Consider the following 26,456-nt stretch of genomic DNA (forward strand, 5'->3'; position numbering starts at 1 on the left):
TTAATTAGAGTAAGATGAAATCTTAGAAACAATTTAACAGTTTCCCAAAATATTAGAAAAGGGTTACTATGTGACCCTGAAGTTCCATTTGTGGGTACACAGAGAATTAAACACATATTTTCACATGAATAATTTGCTCTGAACAGATATTAAAAATAGTATTAATAATAAAACCTAAAAGCAACTCAAATGTCTAAAATAATAAAAATAACTCAAATGCCTATCAACTGAGAAATGGATAAAAAAATGTGGTATATTCCTGTGATGGAAAATTTTTTAGCCATAAAAATGAAAGAAGTATTGCTACATACTACAACATGGATGATTCTTGAATACATTATAATAAGTGAACAAAGTCAGTTGCAGAATGTCACATATTTTGCCACTTTGTTTATATACAATGTCCAAAGTAAGTAAATTCATAGAGACAAAGTAGATTAGTGGTTACCAGGTGGTTGGATTAGGGTAAATGGGAAAAACTGCTAAATGCGTATGTGGTTTCTTTTTGAGGTGACAAAAATCAGTCCTAAATTCAATAATTTTCATGACTGTACAATTCTGTGAACATGTTACAAGTCACTGAATTATAAATTACCTAATATTCCACCATATATTCATCCAATGACCAATTAATGGATGTTCAAGTTCATTCCAGAATTTATGCTTCTGATAGTAAACGTTCTTGTACATATCACCTGTCATAATGTCATATCAATTTCTCTAGGATAAATTCTCTATATTGAAGAATTCCTTGTATTGAACTCATTCATGTCACATAAAAATTAGATAGCATGTGAATAAATAAGAAAATGTGACTCATACTTGGGAAAAAATAGTCAATAGAAACAGGTGTGGGGATGACATTAGAAAAAAAGCAAAAGGATTTTGGAGGAGCTATTAGAAATATGTTGAACAATTTAAAAGGAAAAATGGTCAAAAAGAAGAAACAAACAGAGGATATAAATAGAAAAATGAAAACTGAAAAGAATACACTAGACATTTTTTAATTGAAAAGTTCAAATTTTAATCTCTAAATATAATACAAAATAGGGCTGGTGATGTGACTCAGTGGTCCAGTGATCCTGAGTTCAATCCCTGTTACCTTCCCCCCAAAATAAATCATGGATGGATTAAAAATAAAAATACAGATGTCAAAAGAAATTGTCGTTGCTAGTATGGTAATGTCTGTGTGTAATCCCAGTGACTGAAGAGGCTGATGCAGGAGGTCCCAAATTCGAGGCCAGCTTCAGCATCTTAGTGAGACTTGCCTCAAAATAAAAAATAGAAAAAGGGATAGGGATGTAGCTGGGGATGTAGCACAGTTGTAAAGCATTCCTGAGTTCAAGAAGAAAAAATGGTTGTTGAATTTGAAGCAAATCAACAGAAATTACTAATTTGTTAATATTTATAATATTTAAATGAGCAATATTTTCATAATGTGAAACCAAAATGGTAAAAAGGAGTGATGAAAAACAAATTTTTAAAGATATAATGACTAAAATGTTTCCAAAGTTGGTGAAAGAATTACCTTATAGGCCTAAAGATTAACAGGAACATCAGAAAAGATAAATACAGAGTAAACTGTATTCTGAGCACATTTTCTCATGCCAATGGGGCGGGGTGGGGAAAGACTTCAGAAGCATCCAAAATTAGAATACGTATATGCATGAGACTAACATCTCATCAGAAATAATTCAGACCAGAGGAAAGTAGTCTGATGGAAGGAGGAAGGAAGAAGAAAAGGAGGAAGAAGAGGAGGGCAAAGGTACTGATGTATAATTCTATGAACCGTGAAAGTACCATCAAAAATTAATATGAAATAAATAATTTTAAGATAAACAAATACCCATAGAAGTTGTTGCCACACCAGAACTATGCTACAAAAAATGCTAAGGGAAATAAAAAACTATTACCCTAGGTAAACGTATGATTACACAAATGGAATGCCTCTTCTCCATGTACAAACAGAGAAACAAGATATATCCCATTTGTTTACAATAAAAAGAAATTTTAAAAAGTGCTAAGGGAAATTCTTCAAGCTGAATGGGAAAAATATTCAGATAGAAATTTGGATATGGGAATGATGGTCATTAGAAATGAATAAATATTGGGGAATATAAAAGATTGTATCTGTATAAATTTATTCATAAGACATTGTTTAAAGCAAAATTTTATAACATATGCAAGTTTAAGACATATGAAAAGTTGAGAAAATTTCATATAAAATGGCACAACATTAATGTTATAGAGAAAATTACAGGAGAGGGTCCCTTATGAACATAGAGGGAGAAAAATCATCAGAATATTAATACAATATAATAATACATAGAAAGTTTATTAATTATGAAAAAGTAAGGTTTATCTCAGAAAACCAATATTCATTGAACATTTGAAAAATGATTAATTAATTGACTATATTAAGAGAACAAAGCCAGACAAGTTGGCACACACCTATAATCCTAGGTACCTGGAAAGCTGAGACAGGAGGAAGGGCTGGGAATGTAACTCTGAAAGAGACAGAGGGAAGGAAAGAGGGAGGAAATGAATAAGGGAAAGAAAAGCATAACATTATCTCAATAGATGCAGAAAGGGCCTTTGAAAAAATTAGACATTTGTGATAAAAACCTTCAGTAATTTAGGAGTAGAAACCACCTTTCTTAAATTAATGAAAGACATATAAGAAAACCTACAGCTACCGTTTTGCTTAGTATTAAAATAGTGAATGCAAATCCTAAGAAAATTTGAGTATTTGACCCTAAAAGGCGTCAGTTTTTGAGGCAGGTCATCAATTTTTGCTGTTCTATCAATATTGCACCAGAAGTCCTACAGAACATACTAGAATGTAATACAGGAGAAAACACAAGTAAAATAGATAAAAGTTGAAATGTGATTAGATATTTTTATTTTGTCAACATGATGATATATGTAGAAAAGTCCAATCAATCTGCAAAACAATTATGAGGTCTCAACAGCAAATTTACATATTTATTTAAAGTGTCAAAAAACCCCGCAAGCTACTTAGTAATAATTTTACAAATGATTTCAAGACATCTGCGCTGAAAACTATAAAAAATAACTGAAAGTACTTTTAAAAGATTTAAATAAGCAGAAACATATATGCTGTGTTCATGGAATAGAAGATTAAGTGTTATTAAATTCGATATTGTTAGTATCACATTATTAAGAAATTAGTTCTTATCAGGTGTGGTGATACACTCCTGTAATCCCAGCAGCTCAGGAGACTGAGGCCGGAGGATCATGAGTTCAAAGTCAGTCTCAGCAATTTAGCTAGGCCTAAGCAACTCAGTGAGACCCTGTCTCTAAGTAAAATATTTTAAAAAGGCTTGGGATGTGGCTCAGTGGTTAAGTACCTTTGGGTTCAAATTTCGGTACCAAAAAAAAAAAAAAAAAAAATGAAATCAGTTCTACCCAAATTTGTCTATTAATTCAACCCAATCATAATTGGAATCTCAGCAGTTTTTCTTTGTAGAAGTTGATGCACAGAATTTAAATTTTATTTGGAAATGCATAGCACTTTAAATTGCCAAAACAATGCTGAAAAAGAATAACAAAATTAACAAACCTGACTCCAGCTATGTTAATCTATAATATTATGGAGCTATGTTAATCTATAATATTTTGGTATTGGCATGTGCTAAGACATCAATGGAACATATATTCATAAACAGATCCAAACAATATCTCAGTGAGTTTTGACAAAAACACCAAAGAAATTAAATAGGAAAAAAAGAAGTTCTAGAAAAAAATTTCTGAAACACTTAGATAAATCTATAACTAAAAAATGAATCTCACCTCCAATCTCACATAATATGAAAAAATTGCTATGGATGGTAGCCTAAGTATAAAATTTAAAACAATAGAATTTCTGAAATAAAACATAGGAGAACATTTTTGAGATGTTGGGATAGGCAAATCTAAATATGTATTCAAATATAAAATATCCAAACAATGGGGTTCTATTCAACAGCAAACAAGAGTAAATTATTAATGTATGCATAGTTATGTATTCATGTACCCCTGTGTTACACATGCATGCATGCATTTCAATTTGACGTTTTCAAGGAATATTTGAAAAAATCACTAAAACTCTTGGATTTCTGAGTTTGCCATCTAGGTAGAAAGAGATTTCATTTACTAATTTAGAAAATGTCAGAAGAGAAGCAGGGTTGTGCATACAAAGCAATAGTGGATTTCGAACTTGTTGAATTTGAGTTTTCTGTGAGATAGCCATCCAAAGGGAAGTATTGAATGAACAGAGGATTGTGTCACCTAGAGCTTTGGAGGTATGCTTGAACAGAAAAATAGACCTCAGAATGTAAACTTACTATAAAAATGCAATTTATTATAAAAGGTACAGTTAGAGTAAAATTGAGATCTTTGAAGAATTTCAATATCAAGTCATTTGTTAGGGGAAAAAAAGACAACTGAGAAAAATCCAGGGAGGAATGGATTAAAGAAACCGAGGACAGAAAAATATTTCAAGGAACAAGAAACAGAAAACAATGTCAAAAGCTTCTAAAAGAACAAGTTTAGCTATTAAAACTTTTCATTAGATTGTGTGACAATGAATTTTATGTTGGTGAAGTTAGTTGAAGCAATTTATGTTCATTGGTGGATTGTGGAGTATTTAAAAGAAAAAAAAAAAAAAAAACCAGACCACTTCAATTTAACCTAGTGTAGCCAAGCACAAATAAAGAGGTTCCACAAATGAGAAGCATTCAAGATGGGCCACGTTTGGTACTCACTGCCCTGTCACATCTAGTTTATATTTATAGCCAGAGAAAAGCTGGAAGTTCAGCTGCTATGACTGATTGAGGCTCAACTTGGTTACAAGGGTATATCCTTAGGTTAAGTTACAATTTAAAAAAAAAAATAAAAAATCAAACTATCCAGTTTACAGTTCATTAAGTATGGAGGATCACTTTGAGCCAAATTTCTGGTTTATTAAGAGCAAGTTGAAGAGTCCAACTAGTGAGTTTGGATAAGAACACCATCTCTTAGAGACATTGTGGCTATTAGGAGATGATAGTTGGCACCAACTAGAAAAGGGAATGGAGTACAGGGAGACTTGATTTGATGACAGTGATGAAATTTTTAAGGTGGGGAAGGACTGAGAAGCAGCCAGTTGCAGGAAGGTGCTGAAACTATCCCTCAATTGAGAAATTCCTTGAGAAAGTCAGAAGAGGCATGTAGCACAATTGAGGAAATTAGCTCAGAACAAGGGCACTTCTTTCATTTTAGCAAGAAGGAAAAATCAAAGCATGGATATGGATGTAAGTAGTTTTATAGATAAAGGGAAATGGAAATTTCAGGTTGGCCAACTTCCATTAGTTCCAAGAAGCAAATACACTGAGAGTATGGAATAAGGACATAGATGAAAACAAATGAAACAGAAAGAAGATTTGAAATAACGGCACAGATTGGAAATAGAGAATGGAAAATGCTCCTTCCCTTTTGCCAGCAAAAGGGACTTTTTAAAACATCTTTAACATCTATTGAGTTAGTAGTGCTCATGTTTATTACAGTTTACATGAAGCCTCCTTAGGACCAGTCTTATCTGCAGGGCCAGGAGATAGGAACAATCCATTTTGCTTGGTGCCTGAAGTCTGCACTGCTAGTAAAAAGCAGATTTGGAAGGCAAAAGATCATAGGCAGAGCCAATTGATCTCACTAAGTCAATAGCACCTTCCCTTTGCAAATAAGATTATTAATTTTATCTTAATCCATGTACACTTTATTGCTTGATAATCCATAACTATAATGAACAATTAAATATTGATTTGGACAGAAAGCATTTGAAAGTACCAATTTGTTGGTCCCAAAGCAATTTTTAAAATTCAGAATTTAATTTTGATGTGTTGGGAATCAACAAAATTGCTTAGGAATTATTTGTGTGTCAAGAGTATGCACTCCTGTAATCAACTACATTTCTCATTCAGGTCTTCACTGGGATCTTCACAGCTGAAATGTTTCTCAAGATCATTGCTATGGATCCATATTATTACTTTCAAGAAGGCTGGAATATTTTTGATGGTTTTATTGTGAGCCTTAGTTTAATGGAACTTGGTTTGGCAAATGTGGAAGGATTGTCAGTTCTCCGATCATTCCGACTGGTAAACTAACTCAGCAGGGTTGATAATTTTTATTTCTGTAATTAATTAGTCTTCATCCTTATTTACTAATAATTTTAAGATTTTTATAATTCTAATATTTTAATACATTTACGGAACAAACCAAATTGCCTCATCACCAGATTGTAATTTCTTCTTCATTGTAGTTTTAATAAATAGGTTGTTTATTTGAGTCAACAGTCAACAGTTCTCTTCTTAGAATCAAATGGAAAATCAAATGGAGAGGGAGAAGTAGAGAGTCTCAGATAAACCCAAATCACAATTAAATACCACTGTAGACAACTCAGTTATCTGAGGTTTGTGTAACAGGTATAAGCCTTCATGTAGGATGGGCTCCCCTTTCTGCAGGGTTCAGCAATTATAGAGCAGCTCATTATTCACTCTGTCCAGATAGAAACCAGGAACTGGAACAAGGAACAGTACACAAAGAAGAGGATAACAGAATGAGCTCCGTACCTTTGTCCTTCAGTCATATCAGAAAATTATCAAATCCACTCTTTGAGAAGAGTGCCCATGTAAATTTTGCTCATTTTAAAGATGTAGCTTTCATTTGGTCCTTACTATTCACAAATGCTTTGATCTTTTAAAATCAAGAGACTTATTTCCATTGAAAATTTGATGTTTTATTGTGTTATTGCTTTGAGTTGGTTTTAACTTTTTCTGATTTATTTTCAAAGTACAGAGGTTGCATATAGTTACTAAAGACAAGTTCTAGATGATTTATTTTAATGCTCAAGACATTTTAATGTCTCAAGACACTGTTGTGAAACCTGTTTAGAATTTTACTTTGTGTCTGGGTTGCACTCAAGGTCATTGCTATGGATCCACCAGGTAGAGCACTTGTCTAAAATGTGCAAAGGCCTGGTCCCTGGCATCGTGGCATCACACACACACACACACACACACACACACACACACACACAAATTTTCCTTTGCTACTGTCAGATTTTAATTTTGAATTGAGATCCAGAGAATTATGGTTTCCTTTTTTAGGTCTCGAGAATACTGACCTAATTTGAAACTAGAAAGATGCAAGAAATAGAACAAAAGTTAAAAATTATTAGATGACAAATAATATGGGCAACTACTTTAAAAAGATGTTTAATAAACCTTCATGATAATGTGATGCAGTTTAGGGCATCAGGGAGCATATGTCATTAGCATTTTACTTAGTGTGTCAGGCTCTTTTGCATAAATTATTCTTTGGGAATAAATTAAACACTTTGGTGCTTATATTCGCTCCTCTGGGTCACTTAGATGCCATTAAATAATGCACTGTTCTCAGCCTGACATTTACTGAAGCATCAGAAATAAAATACTGCTGTTGTTTAACTGTAAATGGTACTTGAGAGGTCTCTATGAGATAATACCAACCAAAGTGTCAAGCACAGTGGCAGAGAGAGACACGTTATAATGAGTTGATTAAGTCACTGAAAACATCAGATTGAAAAGTGCAACTTTTTCCCTAAGTCCAAGTATTTCTCCTTCAAATATGATACATCTTAAAAATATTGCCTAATATTACAGCAAACTAAAGATATAGTTAGATTAAATAATGTTAGTACTCAAAAAATGAGTTGATTTTTCTCTCACACCATGTGTAATTTGTTAATATTATTTGCGCTTGTGCACTTCAGTATAATATATTAAGTATACTAAAAATTATATTCACTTTGAGCTTTTAAACAATGGGAGCTTCTATTTTCCTGAAAATGAATCTCTGCTATTTAGCTACCATTAATCTTTAATATCTTAGTTCCTTAAAAAAAAGATACATTTCATATGCTTATGTAGGATTTCTATTATTTAAATGCCAATTCAAAGACCATGTAACATAATTATTTTATTTATAACATGTCTATTTCAGAATGAAAAATATCCCCATGGTATCAAATACCTGCTACATTTGCTAGGTAATAGTTTAACACTTAAATAATCAATCACTCTGCAATTGAGATAGTCACACTGTAGATTGTAGCTGGAAACAAAATTACAGATGCTGCAGAAATGTAGGTCATTCAAAGTTACACAATGTACCATAGAAATATAACACCGTGCATTCGCTCTTTATGTATATCTATAAAGCACCAATTAAAAATGAACGAATAAATAAATAAAAGGAAGACCAGTAGAATGGAGGAAAGGAAAGAGGGAGATGCAGGAGGGAAGAGAAAAAGGAGGCACTAGGGACTGAAATGGAGCAAATTAAATTCCATGCTTGAATAATTATGTCAAAATGAACCCAACTATTATGTATAACTAAAATGCACTAATAAAAACATTTTTTTCAAAAAAGATAAAAGACAAATTTTGTGGCTTATGTAGCATTTCCTGTAAATTGTAGTATGAATAATAAACAAAAAAAATACAATCTGTGTTTTCTTGCTGTAAAAAAAGAGAAAGAAGTAAATATATTAATGCAGGTCATTAACAGCCTTTTTTGCTTTTTTTTCCAGCTCAGAGTTTTCAAGTTGGCAAAGTCTTGGCCAACTCTGAATATGCTAATAAAGATCATTGGCAATTCCGTGGGGGCTCTGGGAAACCTCACCTTGGTGTTGGCCATCATTGTCTTTATTTTTGCTGTGGTTGGCATGCAGCTCTTTGGAAAGAGCTACAAAGAATGTGTCTGCAAGATTTCCAATGATTGTGAACTCCCACGCTGGCACATGCATGACTTCTTCCACTCCTTCCTGATTGTGTTCCGAGTGCTGTGTGGAGAGTGGATAGAGACCATGTGGGACTGTATGGAGGTCGCTGGCCAAACCATGTGCCTTACTGTCTTCATGATGGTCATGGTAATTGGAAACCTTGTGGTACGTACTAAAAACATTTTCCTGGTTTTCAGTACAAGATTATGTAATCATAAAATAGTATGCTGAACTGGTGAATATTTTGCATTATTTTTGTGGATTGTTTTTATATCAAAGTCATTTCCTAGTCTCTATTATTCATGATTGCAAGAACCAGGCAGATGACTATGAATCACGCAGACCCTCAAAATGCCTCTTGAACCAGCATTATTCATTTTCACTGTTCCTCTTACTATTATTCCATAGAGGGGAATGTCTCGGGCTTTTATTTTTTAGTTCTTGTACTAAAATATGGAAGTGTATCACTATGAACTCCTTTTATTTCTTAGTAATAACATTAGTATCCTTTGAATATGTTTCAAATTCAAGTTCATGTCACACATTTCATTTCTAAGTAATAACAGTAATATCCTTTGAATGTTTCAAATCCAAGTTTCCTACAAATTAAAGTTTAAAAATTACTAATCATCTCAGTTCATTAAAAGTATACAGGTTATTTGTAACCTAAAAATTATAGTTTGAATCAGTAACATTGAATCAAGAAACATAAATTGTCACTTTGTATAAAATTAACCATGACCCAGAACCACTGTACCATCTTGGAAGTGTGAGAAAGATAAAAGGAAAATCAATATGACACAGTGTTATGACATTTACTCGAACAGAAATAAAAATGGGAATTTATCTATCACATGTTTGAAATGATGTGCTGTCTACTAAGTTCACAAAATGGAAGCATTGCTTCATATTAGCATGGAAGTTCAAAGAGTTTGGACCTGAAATATCTTTAATTGCAATGTAAGATTTGAATTGGTGGGAAGAAAGGTAATCATTCCAAACCAGGGAAGGAACAGTATACCCAGTAGTTGGGAACAGGATAGTACACACTGTGGGACTGAGCTTGTTCTTAGGCTTTAAGTAAACTAATTATGCTGCTTTGCTTAAGTAGGAGTCAAACCAATGAAATAGGAAAAGAACTACATGACCAGTATTCTAACCTATAGACTTAATTTCCATTCATGTAAAAAAAACAACTCTAATTCCCCAAAGGAAAATAAATTAAGAAATAGGGAAAAAATTCAAAATATTGTCCTTTAATTTCTATTCATTACCAGATTTTAGAATCCTTAGCATTATCTTAGAAAATCCTGCTTTTGTTTTGTTTTGTTTTGTTTTGTTTTGTTATGAGGATCAAACCCAGGGCCTTATATATATTAGGTGAGTGCTCAAACACTGAGCTAACCCTGGCCCTGATCTGTGTTTGAAGTACCATGAAACATACACAGGGTATAATTCAGAAATATGAATGGTGGCTTAAAACATCAAACATGGTTTCTGTGGGTCAGGAATTTGGGAGCAATTTATCTGTGTGGTTCTGGCTCAGGGTCAGTTACGAGGTTGCTGTGAAGGTGTTGGTTGAGGCTATAGTCATCTTAATTGAGGCTAGTGGGTCAACATCTAAGAAGGCTCAGCTCATGGGTAGGGGCAGGTAGTCTCAGTTCATTGTTGGCTGTTGGTTGAAGATCTCAGTTACTATCTACATGGGCCTCTTGATAAGGATGTTGAGTATCCTTATAACATCACCACTGGTTTCTCCCAGAGCAGGTACAAGAGATAAGGCAAGGTGGGAGTCTTCTTTATGTCCTAAACCTGAAAGTCATTCTCCATAACCTCTGCAGTTTTCTGTTAGTTAGAAGACAATCACTAAAAGCTCAAACTTCAGAAGAAATTAGTCTCTATTTTTTGAAGGGAAGCGTATCAAGTAATTTGCAGATATATTTTAAAGCCACCACAATCCCCAAAACAACAAAACTGTTTGCTTTTAGGAAAGTATAAGGTCGTATAGAGCAGAAATAAATGGTCAAAGGGTTAAATAGAACAGAAACACATCAAGGTCATAAGCTGTGTTGTAGACTTGATTTTGCTTCTTATGTGTATCTGGCATGCATTGGAGAAGAGAAGGAAAGACAGTAAATGGTCCTTTATGACAACAAAGAGTGATTGGACTGCAACAGGGAATTCAGAGTGGGAATAGTAAAAAGTAAGCTCAGGCCAGATTGTGTAGAGTCTAATTTATAAAATGGCTGAGTGTGCATAATAAAGTGGATTTTCCTTCAGGCAATTCAAAACTACAGATGGCTTTTTATCAGGAATTGAAAATGAGCGACGATATTTTGATAAGATTAATGTAGCTGGAGAATGCAGAGTGAGTTTAAAGAGAAAGAAACTCAACCTATCACATATCATCTATTAGTTTATTGAAATAAAACATCTCTCTAATATGTAATTGCATTAGGAATTCCAGTATAAAGTTAATTTCAGGAAGTATCAAGTTTCTATATCTGTGGATGGCATTTAATATTATTTTGGATTGCTGTAACACATAAAAGTAATCAAATAATTATTTTTAATCTAGTGGCAAAATTTTTAATTTCATACCTCTAAGAGAAAAAATTAAAGGCTCTCCTTTCTTTTTGATTAGCAGTTTTAAAATGTTTTTGTGATGTCCTGGGCTTATTTATGGAGTAGCTAAGGTGGTAATGTCCAACCTGTTTGCCACTGTTAAGGATTTTTTTCATATCACACTTCCTTAAGTCAGACAGAATAAACTTAATACACTGCCTCCTACAATTCTTCCTTCCCATATTTACTGGAATGAGGGAAAGGTCCCTCAAACAGAAGCTGGTGTAACTTCTTTTCAACACATGAACTGCCCAACAGGGCTCTACCATGGTATCTGTGAATAATCACTGCCAGGCGAAGTCTACAGGCGAGAGAGAAGTGGGGTCATAGTCTGCACTTCCCCAGGCCAGGGTTTTTATGAGCCATTCTTGGCTTCCTGGCACCATGGCTAGAGACCCAGTGATAGGTGAAAGGCAAGTGCTATGGAAAGAGAATGTGACTTTTTGAAGATTGCTAGTTCTAAAAGTAGTGGATATCATTTCCTAGAAGTGAAGATGGAGCAATAGCATGCAAGCAGGATTAAAGTCAGGGGCTATTCTCACAAGGTGGGAGTCAGAAATGAAGAAACTATTAATATATGCAATAAATTTCAATCTGGGGACCCAAATGGGATTAGTAACAACATTTTACTTCCAAAGACTAAACTGGGGGGATGTATGAGAGAGTTCTTTTCACTCAGTAATTAGCACTCCCTCCATGCCCCTTTGTGAAACAGGATTCAGGGTTTCAGTTCCTGAGTGAGCTTTTCTAACTCTGTTCCCTTAGGTCACCATTGATCACACCAAAATCCAAGTCCAGCAGTTTAGCACATAGCTTTCAGTAATGAAGGAGGTCTAAACAAAGAGATTAGGTTGGCTCACAAAAATATTTTTAGGAAAATAAGGTAGATGATGGTAGAGGGTATGTTGAATAATGGTAATAATGATAGTAATAGCCAAACTTTCCCAGGCATTCACTGTGTGCCAGAAAGTGTGTTGAGAGCCACAGGGATTCTTTGAAGCCTCCCATCAACCCTGTAAACAGGATCCTGAGAAAATTTCTTTATTTTACAGGTAAAAAAAAAAAAAAAAACCTGAGCATAGATTGATTACATTACTTTCTAGTGATAGAAATTTGATTGCTACTCAGCATTCTAATCCTAAAAAACATGTTCCACTGTTATATCAAGTAAAATTGGGGTAATATCAAGTAAATTTGTGGAACTAAAGGTATCAAGAAGGTATTTGAAGAAAAATTTTAGGACACCATCAATGCAGATGTACTGCTTTAAAAAGTGGGGAGGGGCTCTATTGAATATGAGAAAGAAAAGTGTGGGTTCAAGGAATTTTTTTTTCTGACAATGAAATAACATTAAATTGTCTATTTATAATAGATCATAGAAGCAATTAGAAAATTAATGTCAAGATTTATGATAGTGACATAAGTGGTAGGAGTTCAGAGAAAGTAAATATCAAGGTATGGAGGGATGCAGCTCCTTGATAGAGCAATTGCTTAGCATGCATGAGGTCTGGGTTTTATCCCCAGCACCCCTGAGAGAGGGAGAGAGAGAGAGAGAGAGAGAGAGAGAGAGAGAGAGAGAGAGAGAGAGAGAGAGAAATAGCAATGAGTAGATATGAAATATTGTTTCCCTGTTAATTTTGCAATCCTATGAATTAAGAATGAAGATTTCAGAATTAGATTATCAAAACAAAAACACAGCTTCTCTGCTTAACTGTGATCTTTGACAAGCCTCCTAAGGTAGATAGAAGGCTCAGTTTTCTCATCTATAAAATAGTGATAATAATAAGTACTGCCTCATGGAACTGTTGTAAGAATTATATGAACTCATAAAAATGCTTAGCACAAGAACTGGTACTTACTAAGAATTCAGTAAAAAGCTGCTTTTTCAAAACAGTATTATTATTTGATATCAATGCTCTCTAGAACCTGACTCTAAGTCATGTTACATGTATACATATATCAAGACATCACAATTTTACCCTAAATAGTTTACAGGGCTGGGGCGTTCTAGGAAAGTGTAGCAATGCGAAAACCCCCTCTTCAAACCCTAATTCTTGCAGTCAGGTCAAAAAGATTTCAGACATGTTGCTCAGAGTAACAAGCATGAGTTTATTGAAGGAATAGGGAAAGGGGATACTCTCAAGGGAGAGAAGATGTCCTCTCAGAGAGGAGAGGAACAATGTGCTTCTCCTGTACTCCAGTTTCTAGAGAGTCCAGCCCAGGTCTGTTTCTTGAATTTTGACTGATAGCAGGATGACCTAAGATTCCAAGTCCCCACTGCCATTACAACTCTAGGTCATTATGGCCCATGCTAACCCGTTCTAATTGGATTCTTAACCATAAATTCTTACAGATTTAATGGTTAGGAAAAATTATCCTTAAATCCCTGAGTTTTAGGATCTGGCCTGTGAAAAGGGTCAGAAAAGTCTCCCCCTTCAGGGTAACTTGGGTTCCTCTTTTCAACATTATTTTGGGCCTGCATTTCTCCTGCAGATAACAAGTAATTTGCTGAGGAATGTGACATATCCTGTCCACTTCAGTCATGCAGGTCTGCAGGTAAACTGCTTCTTGGAAAAGAAAACATGTGGGGGTCAGCACAGTGGGCCTATTTTATAGAATTATTCCCTTAACCTTGTGTTCTCACCATTCACATCTGTCTGTCCCCTATTATAAATATGTATAACAATTACATGTTAATCAAAATAAAAATAAAACAAACAAAAAAAGAATCCAATGTTGGACATCCATGTGGAATGATTGATTGATATGCATCAGAAAATTTTACCTAATAGATAAGGACAATACATTAATAAGCCTTAGAAAATCAAATCTAGACACATTTATGGTACCACACTTTGGTGTTCTAATGAATAAAAATAAAAATTTAGAATTTGGTTTTATTTTTCTACTTTTATCTTTTTTTGTCCAAGTAACAAATTGAAAGACAGGTCACTGAAAAATATTACTGTATTGGCAAATTCCAGAAGTAAAGTAGCAGGTCTTAGTATAATTATCAGAAGTCATTGAATAGCAGTTGACTGATGGCTCAGTATAGGCTCTCAAAATTGCACTTAGTCCTTATGGGATCTTACACACTTTTATCTACATTTTCACTGGAGTTTTACTGAAATCTTTCTCAGAATTTCTCTTTTGTACTGCTGACTTCTTGCATTTGGCCCCCTTACTGCTCTATCTTCCTTTTTTTTTTTTCCCTATATGCTTAGTCAGGGACTCATGGACATTGGATCTAGGACCTTGCATATGTCTGGCAAGCACTCTACCAGCTGAGCTACATCCCATTTCCTTACAGTGTTTCTAACTATGGTATAAATATATTGGCCATGATTTCCTAAATCAAAAAATAGGACTTTTGATCTAAACATAAATACACTTTTTTCCTCTAATTTAGCAGCTTATCTAGGTGAAAAAATGGTGCAAAGCCACAAAAATCAAATAATATTTAAGTACATTGGAACAGCTTTTGGTTTTAGGGATAAATTTATATTAAATTATCAATGTTCTAGGAAATACAGTGGACATTGTCAAGATAACTACCATCCCAAATAAATCTTGGCACTGTGTAGTTGCCTAGATTTCTCCTTGGGAACTGAATTTAATATAGAATTTTCATGCAATAATGGCTTCTGTGATTTTCAACGACTCAAAAGGAAATAGTTCTAATGTTATTATTTGACATTGGCCAGGTTTTTATTACATTTACTATTTTTCATAATTTATCATGAACTAGAATAAATGCCTACCATAAAATAAGATAGAAGAACAATTCTGAAAAACTTAAAAAGTTGAAGCAGCAGAATGTTGTGATTCACCTCTTTTCCTGCTATTTCAGGTTCTGAATCTCTTCCTGGCCTTGCTCCTGAGCTCCTTCAGTTCTGACAATCTTGCAGCCACTGATGATGATAATGAAATGAACAATCTCCAGATTGCTGTGGGAAGAATGCAGAAAGGAATTGATTTTGTTAAAAGAAAAATACATGAATTCATTCAGAAAGCCTTTGTTAGGAAGCAGAAAGCTTTAGATGAAATTAAACCTCTTGAAGATCTAAATAACAAAAAAGACAGCTGTATTTCCAACCATACCACTATAGAAATAGGCAAAGACCTCAATTATCTCAAAGATGGAAATGGAACCACTAGTGGCATAGGGAGCAGTGTAGAAAAGTATGTCGTTGATGAGAGTGACTACATGTCATTTATAAACAACCCCAGCCTAACTGTGACTGTGCCTATTGCCGTTGGAGAATCTGACTTTGAAAATTTAAATACTGAGGAGTTCAGCAGTGAGTCAGATATGGAGGAAAGTAAAGAGGTAGGACTTTTTAAATATGGGGATATTTTGGTACTATGCATTTCTGTTGCATTAAAACTATTAGACATTTTTTAATTGTATGTTTCCTTCTAACAAGAAAATAGGAACTATGTATTGATACATTTCCTATGGCAAAATGACAATTTACAAATTAATGATAGATTAAAATATAGCTAGAGAAATGATAGATTGCCTCCATTTTTCAAATACTCAATTTTTTGAATTCTTGATAATATGTGGATTAAGATCGATTTTCTATTTTAACACAATTTTAGATTCATAAAAATGTTTCATTTTATGTATGTTCTTCCTTATAATTAACCCACATTAGTAGTTTTTGTATATCCTAGAAAAATGCTTGATGAGACAGTAGTCCTAGTTCTCATCTTGTTGTATTCTTGCCTCTGATGAAATATGCCTTTCCTGCAAAACTGCCTGGGGTCTTGGCTTAATATTTACTCATAGTTTTCTGTTTCCTGAAGCAAAAGATTTTTTTTTTTTAAGGAAAAGAAGTTTGTGATAAGGAATCATGGTAAACGTGTTTTTAACCCTACTGAACCCAGTCATGCTATTTAAACAAACAAATCTTGATGCATTATACAACATAAAATTCTGAATTTACTGTCTCAGTAAGGGTCTTGGTAGTTTAAAGCGTTCCTTGATTTACAAGAGTATTAGTACCAGAGTATGTCTTGGTTTGTTTAGTTATTCACCTCCAGGTTGGTAAGTGCTGAGTTGGAGCTAAAAAGAAGAAAGAATTTAAAATCTTAATATTTAATTGTTTAATTATGCAAACATGAAGATTCCCAGTAATTAAAGTTTACATAGACCAAAAAAAGAAAAAAAAAAAAAACAGAGATTTTCTTCCTTATTTGAATTCTTTGCCAGGGAATCTAAAGATCTCTATTATTATTCCCATTCTAAGAAATATGATATGGGGGAGTCTGAGGCACTGAAACATAAAATTTAAGTAGTTCAGCACAGTCATGATAATTATGGATCAGTTAATAGTATGAAGAACACTATATTTTAAAGAAGAGAATTTTAGATTATTTTAGTCTGCCCTCTATTTATTTGATAAAATTGCTAAATATATGCTATTTTCCATTCTTGTTTATAAAGTTGATAGTATTGCTAATTCAATGCTTAGATGGAAGTAGATGTTCAACACGAAATTCTGGCAATGCTTAAATATAAGTACTTAAAACTGAGGTATAAAAAACAGAGCCATAGTTACCAGTTTCACAAAATAACTGATGAGATTTAAAAGGGGGGTAAAACCTTAGAACCCAGAGCAAAGCATTGCTATAATTAGATTAAATCATTTTTTTTTTACTAATTAGACCATCATTAAAAGAGTAAATAATATTTTAATTTTTTTAATAAAATTTGCATGAACATAAGTAGTTGAGTTATATTGGAAGTGTGGTGCCTAATTTCTCATATTGTGTGCTTCAAAGAAGTGGAAGTCAGCACTTAAGAAAGAGAATTGGGTCATTTAAATTTTAACATAGCTCTCTATCATTTTGCCATTGTATCTAGTAGTGGATATTCCCTTGTAGTAGAGAAATTCAATTTTTATTTTCATACGTGTGTAGGTTTAGGGTATCATATAAAGTAAGAGTAAATTATACCGAGTCAAATGTTGAGGCCATCAGCTAGTTTAATCTTCTAGCTAAGTTTTAGTGCCTTTGGGAGTATAGTTAACTTGACATCCAGTATCCTAATTTTTAAGAATTTTTAAGTTTTATACTCTTTGAAATAACATGTGTTTGGTCTCACCTCAAACCATTTGGTTTGTCACAGGGATGTCCAGTAAGGTGGGAGTTATATTAGGGAAATCCATTCTTTTTCCAGTTTCCTTGTTGACCATTAAGCTGTTTTGTTTTGTTTTCTGTTTGAGTAGCTTTAACTCTGTTTGAGTTAAGTACTCCAAAATAATACTGTAGACTCTGAGTTTTGGAGAGAACTGATGTGCCTATTGGAAGTAAAAGAAATTATTTGATTGAGTTGTGAAGTCTTTTCAATATCTTCCCATTGTCATCATAGTGTTGAATATTATTCTTTGAAGAAATTGTCAATAGTTACTTTAATAAAATCTTCTAGATATAAATTCATAAATGAATAAAGGATTGGGATCACAGTCTGTAAAGAGAATATACAGAGGTTTTGATCTTTCAGAATTTTACCTGGTAGCTATACTAGAAAGCAAGAGAGAATTGAAATGATTTTCAAAGAATTATAAACACTCATCTTGAAATACCTTCATAGTGTCTTCTAGTCATTTTTGTCTGTTCATTTTTTTTTAAATTGGTGAGTTGGAATTGTGCTGTTTACAAAGAATAGTAAAAAAATGGCATGAAGCTTCTTTCTAAATTATTTTTTAAATTAAAGGGGAAAATGAAGCACTCTTTGTTTTTGGAATATCTAAATACATTTCTCTTTCTAGGGTAGACTGAGTGGGCTCAGAGGTTGGGGGTGTTTGAACTAAGTCCTCTTCCATGCCTTTGCTGAATTGGTAGAGTTCTTTGTTAGTTCTCTAAAGATTCTCTAGAGTATACCATGTAAAATTCATGTCATAATCAAGAATGTTTTAACTCTTACTATGTTTTTTAACCATATTTAGTGTAATTCCTTTTGTGATTTCGAATGAATGATTTTCCTTTTAGAGTTTTTTAATAATGTTGAAGCCGTGTTTGATAATTTTTCAAAGTGTAATATGGTACTGTGTATGGTGACCTTCACTGCTTACCATTCTTACTTCTCACAGGGGTAAAATCAAGCTGGAGCCATCAGGAACGCAGCTCTGGTGTTTTATTACCAGCCAGAGGCTCGTGCCACCACTTTTACCCAGGTTACCCAAGCAAGTTGTATATATATGTATATAAATATAATCAGTTTCTAAATGACTTTTGACTGGCCTGCATGTTACTCAGCTACTTTCTTTGCCCATCCATTGGCAGTAAAATAAAAACATGCACAGCTGCTCTTATGCTGAGTCATATAAAGCATGGTCAGGCAAGTCTGACGACCCTAACTGAAAAAAAATTAGCTGCTTAATTTTCTTATATGATACTAATAGAAATTATTTTCCATGAAATTTAAAGTGCATGCCTTTATGAATTATTAACTTCTGTGTATGGTTACAGAATTTTGAACATGCTAAGAACCTAAAGGAGAAATGTAGGTGGTGTTTGAAATACTTTTGCAGAAAACCTTTCTCTGCCCTACTTTTTAAAATTTTTTAAAATTATTTTCCTTTTTAAACATTGCCCCAGTGACTGCACATTTTTGGTAGTTTTGTGTTTAGTGTCATACTGTTTTTCTGAAGGGTAATCTGCAAATTAAAGCAATTTGTTATTCATGTGCAAACTTCTGAAAGGATGTTCTAATGTGATAATAATGTATACGAATTGGAATGTTATGTTTATGTTTTGGCTGCTAGCAGCATGAGTATAATTTTTATCTGCTTCGTTTTAGGGAAAAGGGCATCACTTTATTTAGCAATTAACCAAAAGTTTTTTGCATTTAGAATATAATTGCCTTGGAGATTCTGTTTATATTTATTCCTAAAATTCCTACATTGATAAAAAGGAAAGAAGTATATTTTGTACACCAAAACAAAAATCAAAAAAGAGCCAATGATAGACATCTATGTTTAGGTGTTATGCTCACTCTGAATATAGGTCTGGAGTCCACCTTCTTTCTCCTGTTGACTCCTCTGTCCATCGTGAATTGTTTTTTTCTAACTTTTATCCCATCCAGACCTGCTGGGCAATGTTCTCCTGAGTTATTATTGGAATATATCACAATTTACAGACTTACAGAGGAGGAGCATCACAAGCTCTTGTTCCTTCCATCTCTTTAAAATGAAGGGGCGTTCCTTACTATGTAAACATGGCAATAACTCTCACACTGTTGCCAAGGCTCTGTTATGTGCATCATTTTTTTTCTGATGTTGAAATCACAGTTTTGTACACAAATAGGATAACCAAATTTTTTCATTCAATTCAACCAGTCATTAAGAAATGTTAAATACTTTGCCACTTAGAGTCAGTTTCCTTTCCTGCTGCCATGAAAACTATCAAATTATCCTAATCTAAAAGTGCTTGACTTTTTTAAAGGAGCAATGACACGTCATACTTGCACATTATTTTATTCTTTGGCACTCCAGTTTCTTGAAAGATAAGGCCTTATATATTGAAGAACAGTATCATATAATATGGAATCCAAGATGTAAAATTATTCACACTAAACACAAATCCATGTAAGTATACACTGGGACTAGAGAGAATATTTTCCCCTATTGTGTATTAATTCTTCAGGAAAGCATGGATTTTAACTCCTTACGATAATGGCTTGTTTTTCCTACTTTCTTGGAAAGACACAATAAGTTTTTAACACCCTAAGAGCCTAAAGGAGAAATGTAGGTAATGTTTGAAAAACTTTAGCAGAAAAATTTTGCAGAGAATAAGTTTCCTTATTCTTCGACTATCTCATTTTCCAAGTTTCTGTATGAAAAAGGATTTGAGGGAAAGTGATGATCATGAATATGACATACAAATTTATCCAGGGAACAGCTGAATAAGTGCAATAGTATACGAGCTAAGTGGGAACTGGTTCATTTATTCCCATTCCTCACATTATTACAATTTTCAATTTCCTTTAAAAAGTCTCCAAATGTCCCTTAGGAAACATTGTTCATGCCTTGAAGTGATATACTAAATTGGAAGGGGTCAAAAATATGTAGGGACCATCTGAGTAAGCACTGGTGGAATGACTTCAATGGGAACTCATCTATGATTTTATCCAGGAGATAAACAGTCCTCATGGGAGCTATTTTCAGTGGGATAGTGATTAAATGGAAGAAAAGACTCCAAATATCTTTAAGGTTAGAACAAAGTAGTCCAAACACAAAATCTTTGGGGTACTGGTAATCTATTGAGGGATAAATAGGCTCTCATGATATAAACGATTTTGGTTTTTTGTGTTTGCCATTTAATAATTTAGATAATTTAAAGTCCTGTTATTTGTGATTTCAAATATTTTATAACTAACATATTCTTCATAAACACTAAATGATTTTTCTGGATAATACTATATAATGAGAATAATACTTTTGATTTTGCCATCTTCCTTGTTAAAAAAACGGCACCAACAGTTCCTTTCTAATGTTAATGATTTGCTTTGGTGAAGCAAGTCCATCACACTCATTCTTCCAATGCTAAGATTTTTCATGTAAAATAACAGAACTCTTTTTTGTTTAAATTTTTATACCTTTATTTTAATTATTTATTTTTATTTGGTCCTGAGAATCAAACACCAGTGCCTTGTGCGTGCTAAGCAAATGCTCTGCCACTGATCCACCACAGCCGCTAACATAGAACTCTTAAATACAGGTTAGCTTTTAGTAACAAAAGATTGACCTTAAAGGTCAAAATGGTGTACTTGATTTAATCTGTATTTGAAGTTATCTCTTTTAAAACTCTATGTTCTGGGCTGGGGATATAGCTCAGTTGGTTGAGTGCTTGCCTCTCAAGCACAAGGCCCTGGGTTCAAATCCCCAGTACAGCAAGAAAAAAAAAAAAAAAAAAGCCTCTATTCTTATTAAATTAAATTAGAACATGCCTTTTCTCCAAAGTTTGTACAATACTTACTAATTACATTTTATCAGAAATGTATCTCACAATAATGACAAGTAAGTGTCCTTGTGAAAAACTTAGTAGAAAGTGATATTTTTCCCCTTTTCCTGTTGTGATTAATTATTTTTTGAAAAATTTGCTCACATTTAATTTCTGAAAGAAGGACTATTAGTTTGGCACACTGATGTTTAAAATACTAATTTATCATTGATGTGGAAAGTAAAAGTTTAAGTGTAGTATTTAAAAATATAAAATGAAATATTGTATCTTGATGTTTATATATTGGATTATTAAGCAATATATGATCCTACCTACTTAATTTGTATGAATGTCATTACTCAGCACTTAGAAGAGTCAAAGCAGAAGTCTCTACAAAGAATCCTATAAGACTTCCACTTTAAAAAAATTGACTAATATTTCTACCTGGAAGTGAAAGATTGTCAATGCTGTTTATAACAAGTAAAATTGACTATTCCCATAAGACCTCTCTACTATTCTGACATTGGAGTAGCCCCATGTTTTATTAAAGCTTAAGTAAGAAAGGGCTACTCTCACAGTACCATTCAGTCCACTCGTTACCTGATAAATAAATACAGGTAATTGAACAAAGAAACTAAACAGTCAACTTTTACCAAAGGGAAACATAAAACTTGTCAAACTGGGTCTCCTTGTGACCAATTCAGATATTGGTTTGTTAATCATATAACATTTTACAGAGAATGATGCCCAGATTGGAACGCTTATGGACAACCTGTATTTGAAAATTCTTTTCTTTAAGTGCACAAGTTGCAACAGTTCCATATAGTGACACATTTGACAGTTCTAATGGGTGAATTTGCACTGCAGTTAGGTTGATCATGATTATGACCTTTTCTGAAGCTGAAGATGTTTATATCCTTAATTTGATTCACTTGGTTATTTATGCACTACTTAAACATTTTGACTCTTTTAATCAATACATTTTTAGTATGATTATGTGATTGAACAAAAGTCATTGAACCGATATCAAAAAAAGGTTTTATAAATCAGAATTTTCTGCCCTATATTTCAGTATCATAGAGTAAACTTTTGTTTATGAAATATTTCCATGTGTATTTAATGCTACTCTATTTGAATATATATATGAGAGTTACAAAGTTAACTAGAATTAATACTAAGATTTATGGTTATGAAACATGAAAATCAACAATATCACAAGCACTACCTTGAACCCACAATGTTTAATTACATATCCAATCTACTAAATGTTTTAAATTGATAAAGGTTGGGTTTCCTTCTCAAGCATTGAGGAAATTCTCTTAGGGCACGGATAACATAGAGTGAGTCCAACCACTAATTCACCAGGACTTTAACAAGATGATTAAACCCACTTTTTCTTAGCTAAATAGACATTGGACTGACTAAAGTTAGGCACTAAAGTTAGGCATTAACATGCAGCTTAGATTTTCTGTCTTTGTAAATTAAACTAAGTACCAGGGAAGTATAGAAATACTATATATAATGGGTCCTATGCTGCTCTACTTCTGGAAAAGATGAGAAAGGATGAGATTACCTGTGCTTAAAGAGGTCCCATTCACCCCTGCAGACCATGTGCATAGAACAGAGAGAAAACGATGTTACAATGATTCCTGACTCCAGAGTTAAATTGAAGTTCACCGTCACAAACTTAGCTCCTGCTCAATTACTGGCAACCTGGTTTTGTGACAACATTCTAAGAGTAGTTAATCATTGTTTACTCTTCAATTAAGGGAGAATATTATTTGTACTCTCTTGAAGGTGAAAATGTCAGGAAGGGGTAAAAGTAGTTGATGGTTAAATAAGAGTCTCTGCCCTGGTTGTTCCTTGATTTACATGATAAGCATGTATTAAACACAGATATTGGTGCTAGGGGCCAGGGATACAACGATGACAAAAGCATAATCTTTGCTTCAGAAAATTAAGTTTAAAGAGACACATCTTCCAGAAGCACCAAATGCATTTAAGTTGCACTTTCTTAAAAGTAATAACCTGACTATTAAATAGATATCAATATTTGGCTTCAGGAAAAAAAAATGTGTCTATTACTTATTATCAGTATTAAATCAGTGCACTAAAATGGAAGGGAACAATGTTTTTTCTCCAGTTTTTAATATGATTTAAATGAGAAGAAGCACAGAAGTTCCCTTTATCTTTAGACTTTCCAAAAATGAGACATAGAAGGAAACAGTTTAACTTCTTGGGGAGTCTCATTTTCAGCTCAGTATAAAAACTTTGATTAATATTCTTTAATTTTAACCTTGGATCAAACTATTGAATAAATCATTAATTTGCACAAGCTATTGAAAACAGATGACTGACCTAGTCATTTGTTCATTCATTCACTAATCAATAAAAAGCATATTGGCAATTAAGAGTCTGCTCCTAGTATTGAACTATATTCATTGTATTATCCACAGGACCTCGAGTGCATGTTTCCTGCCCCCAAACATCTGTTAGGGAGACCAGAGGCTATCTATCTGAAACAATTGGACCCTTAATCAAAGGTCAAAATGCACCATAAACCACAAACGTATCATGAAGGATCTAGGATGCATGTTTCAGGGTGAAAATGGGTGAAAGAAATTAGGAATCCAGATTCGTTTGGGAGACTTTATGAAAGGAAAGAAGTATGATTGTCGCAAACTAGTGAAGGAGGGAATAGCTGAGATAACTCAGGCCTTCCTGAAATCATTTAACACAATAACGACCCAGCTCTGCGCAAGTAGGAGTGAGTGACTGTGGATGTTACAGGGATCCCGTGGAAACCTTTCAACATTTTGAACCAAGATTTCCTGTAATACTTTGGTAACTGCCCCCTATCGCTGTTGAGGGCTAGCCTACCTTCTGTTAGGATGTCTTTCAATCATGTATTCAGTCATCCTTTCATTTCAACAACATCGTCTGAGCACTTATAACATACTCAGCACTGAGGTAAGCTCTGATGGTCATTGGCCAATACCAGCAGGGCATGTGGACAGTCCTAGATATGAATCCTTGTTTCCCTTGAACCCACCTCAAGCTGTCCCTGTTCTATTTGTAATGTGATCTTAATTCTTAAAAGGAGTATTTTCCCATTCCCACTGTGTGCTGTCTGTAGTTAGATCAGATGTGACTAAGCTTCAATTTGTTTGATTACCAGTGTTATATATATTTCAACACCCTGCAAAAGACGAGATCTGAATTGTCAAATCCCTGAATTAGATGTGTTAAAAGAAAAGAATGAATTAGACATATTAAAACAAAAGAATATCTTAGTAACTTTTTGCTCAATTACATGTATATAAATTCAACTATACTTATTGAAGAGAGTTTAATTGAAAGAGAATATAAATCAGAAAAAGTCTAAAATATTAGAATATTCATAATTAAGAATCTTTGATGTTTCATCTTAGAAGAAAATAGATTCAAATTTTAATGACAAAGATATTATGATCACTTGTCTAGTATTGTACTATACCTATCAAATAGAAAATCAATTTTCTAGCAACTTGTAATATATAATCTTTGATTTACCTATTTTGAAAATATATAAAAATAACCACAAAACTAATTCTAAGATGGCAGGAGTTTCTAATATTTATATATCTGTCATTAGTATCATTAAACTGAGACAAAAATATTATTAATCTCATATATATTAGACATAAATACTTTTACTTGGTCAAAACCAATATGTTAAGTAAATATTTTATATAAAGTTATTTTCATAAAATAAAGGAACCATTTTCCTAGAGGCAAATCCATACAATCTTTAGTCCAAATGTAGGTTGAATCTTTTCAGTACTGACTACAGCATCCATTTTATTCTAGTTTAACATACTTCAGTGTGCATTTTATCATGTGCTTATTTCATCCTCTGTATAAAGTAGCTCTTTAAGCTCAACCATTTCTAATGTTATGCACTAATAGTAATAACATTGTAACAGGTTCAAGAATGCTGTGGCCCAAACTACTTTGATTCCATGTGGCACTCACACCTGGCTCTGCATCTTATAGCATTCTAAGACTAGGTTCAAGACTGGGATCCCTTTATTTATTATACTGATCCCAAGAGTGGCCTGATCTGGCTAAAATTTATTGCATTTCAAGATTTAAGTCAACGTCTATCTGCTTTCTTGTTCTTTTGGTGATATTTTGTTTAACCCAAAGTGGGGAAAAGACCTGCCAAAGATTCTTTTCTGCCTGTACTAACAGGACAGGTAAGAGTGCCAGAGTAACAAGTAGTTTCCAAATGCACAATGAATCGCAGGAGTGCATTGGCCAAAGAGAATGCAAAATATCAGCTCTTGCTATCTAGCTAACAATGTGCTGCTCTTTTCGGAATTAGAAAATTATAGAATATATTTAATAACAACCAGTAGTAAAAGTTTTCATGTCAATGAAAAGTGGACAAATTTAGATTGTTGCTGTTTATGTGCATTTAATCAAATCTTTTCTGTATTTGACATGAAAATACACTCGTGCAGCTTTTGTGGATTGGGTCACAATTTTAGAATAAAGCAACTATATCATTTACAAACTAATTTGTGGATAATATTTCAGAATTTCTTTACATGAACTTAAAATTTATTTCAGTAGTTAGCATCATATTTTTTAAAAAATATTTTTATACTGCAGTGCTGTATCTAATCTTGTGATCCCCCACCTCTATCAAAGCAGATTGGCAGTATATTTAAGTTATTTTTAAATTACAGATCAAGAAAATGCATATGGAAGACTGGGGGTTGCGGCACCCCTTATGAATTTTTGTATTTAGATTACAGAAAATATTTAAAAGCTTTTTTCTGTGGGATTGATTTTCAGAAGCTCAATGCAACCAGTTCATCTGAAGGTAGCACAGTTGATATAGGAGCCCCCGCTGAGGGAGAGCAACCTGAGGCAGAGCCTGAAGAGTCCCTGGAACCAGAAGCCTGCTTCACCGAAGGTCAGTAAGACAATGCATGCCTGGCTGTGCTCTCTCCATCCATCTTTCCGTACCCATTTACTTCTCTATCTACTTTTAATAGTCTAAGCCTGTCTAGCAGCTGCTTCTGTTTGCTCA

The 26,456-nt window shown here is 33.5% G+C and overlaps 1 protein-coding gene and 1 long non-coding RNA gene across 3 annotated transcripts in view; one reads left to right on the forward strand and one right to left on the reverse strand.

Moving 5' to 3' along the window:
• Positions 1 to 23,116, reverse strand: part of LOC306657959 — a 31,535-nt gene extending 8,419 nt beyond the window's left edge. Inside the window, exons 1-4 of one of the 2 annotated variants that reach the window (XR_013762931.1) lie at positions 22,950 to 23,116; positions 15,256 to 15,372; positions 8,701 to 8,860; positions 6,148 to 6,556 (exon numbers count right to left, since the gene is read on the reverse strand). This is a non-coding gene — a long non-coding RNA (uncharacterized lncRNA). Of the gene's footprint in view, positions 1 to 6,147; positions 6,557 to 8,700; positions 8,861 to 15,255; positions 15,373 to 22,949 lie in introns of those variants that run through there. The other variant, XR_013762930.1, reaches the window with a different exon arrangement.
• The window catches only part of LOC306657958 (sodium channel protein type 2 subunit alpha-like), a 140,724-nt gene that overhangs the window by 88,037 nt on the left and 26,231 nt on the right, over positions 1 to 26,456 (forward strand). Inside the window, exons 15-18 of the mRNA XM_079134527.1 lie at positions 5,961 to 6,134; positions 8,609 to 8,965; positions 15,276 to 15,755; positions 26,219 to 26,339. Of these exons, the coding sequence (XP_078990653.1) occupies positions 5,961 to 6,134; positions 8,609 to 8,965; positions 15,276 to 15,755; positions 26,219 to 26,339 (1,132 nt within the window). The remainder of the gene's footprint in view (positions 1 to 5,960; positions 6,135 to 8,608; positions 8,966 to 15,275; positions 15,756 to 26,218; positions 26,340 to 26,456) is intronic.

This window comes from Sciurus vulgaris (genome assembly GCF_902686455.1).
Source record: "Sciurus vulgaris genome assembly, chromosome: 3".
Classification (NCBI taxonomy): Eukaryota; Metazoa; Chordata; class Mammalia; order Rodentia; family Sciuridae; genus Sciurus; species Sciurus vulgaris.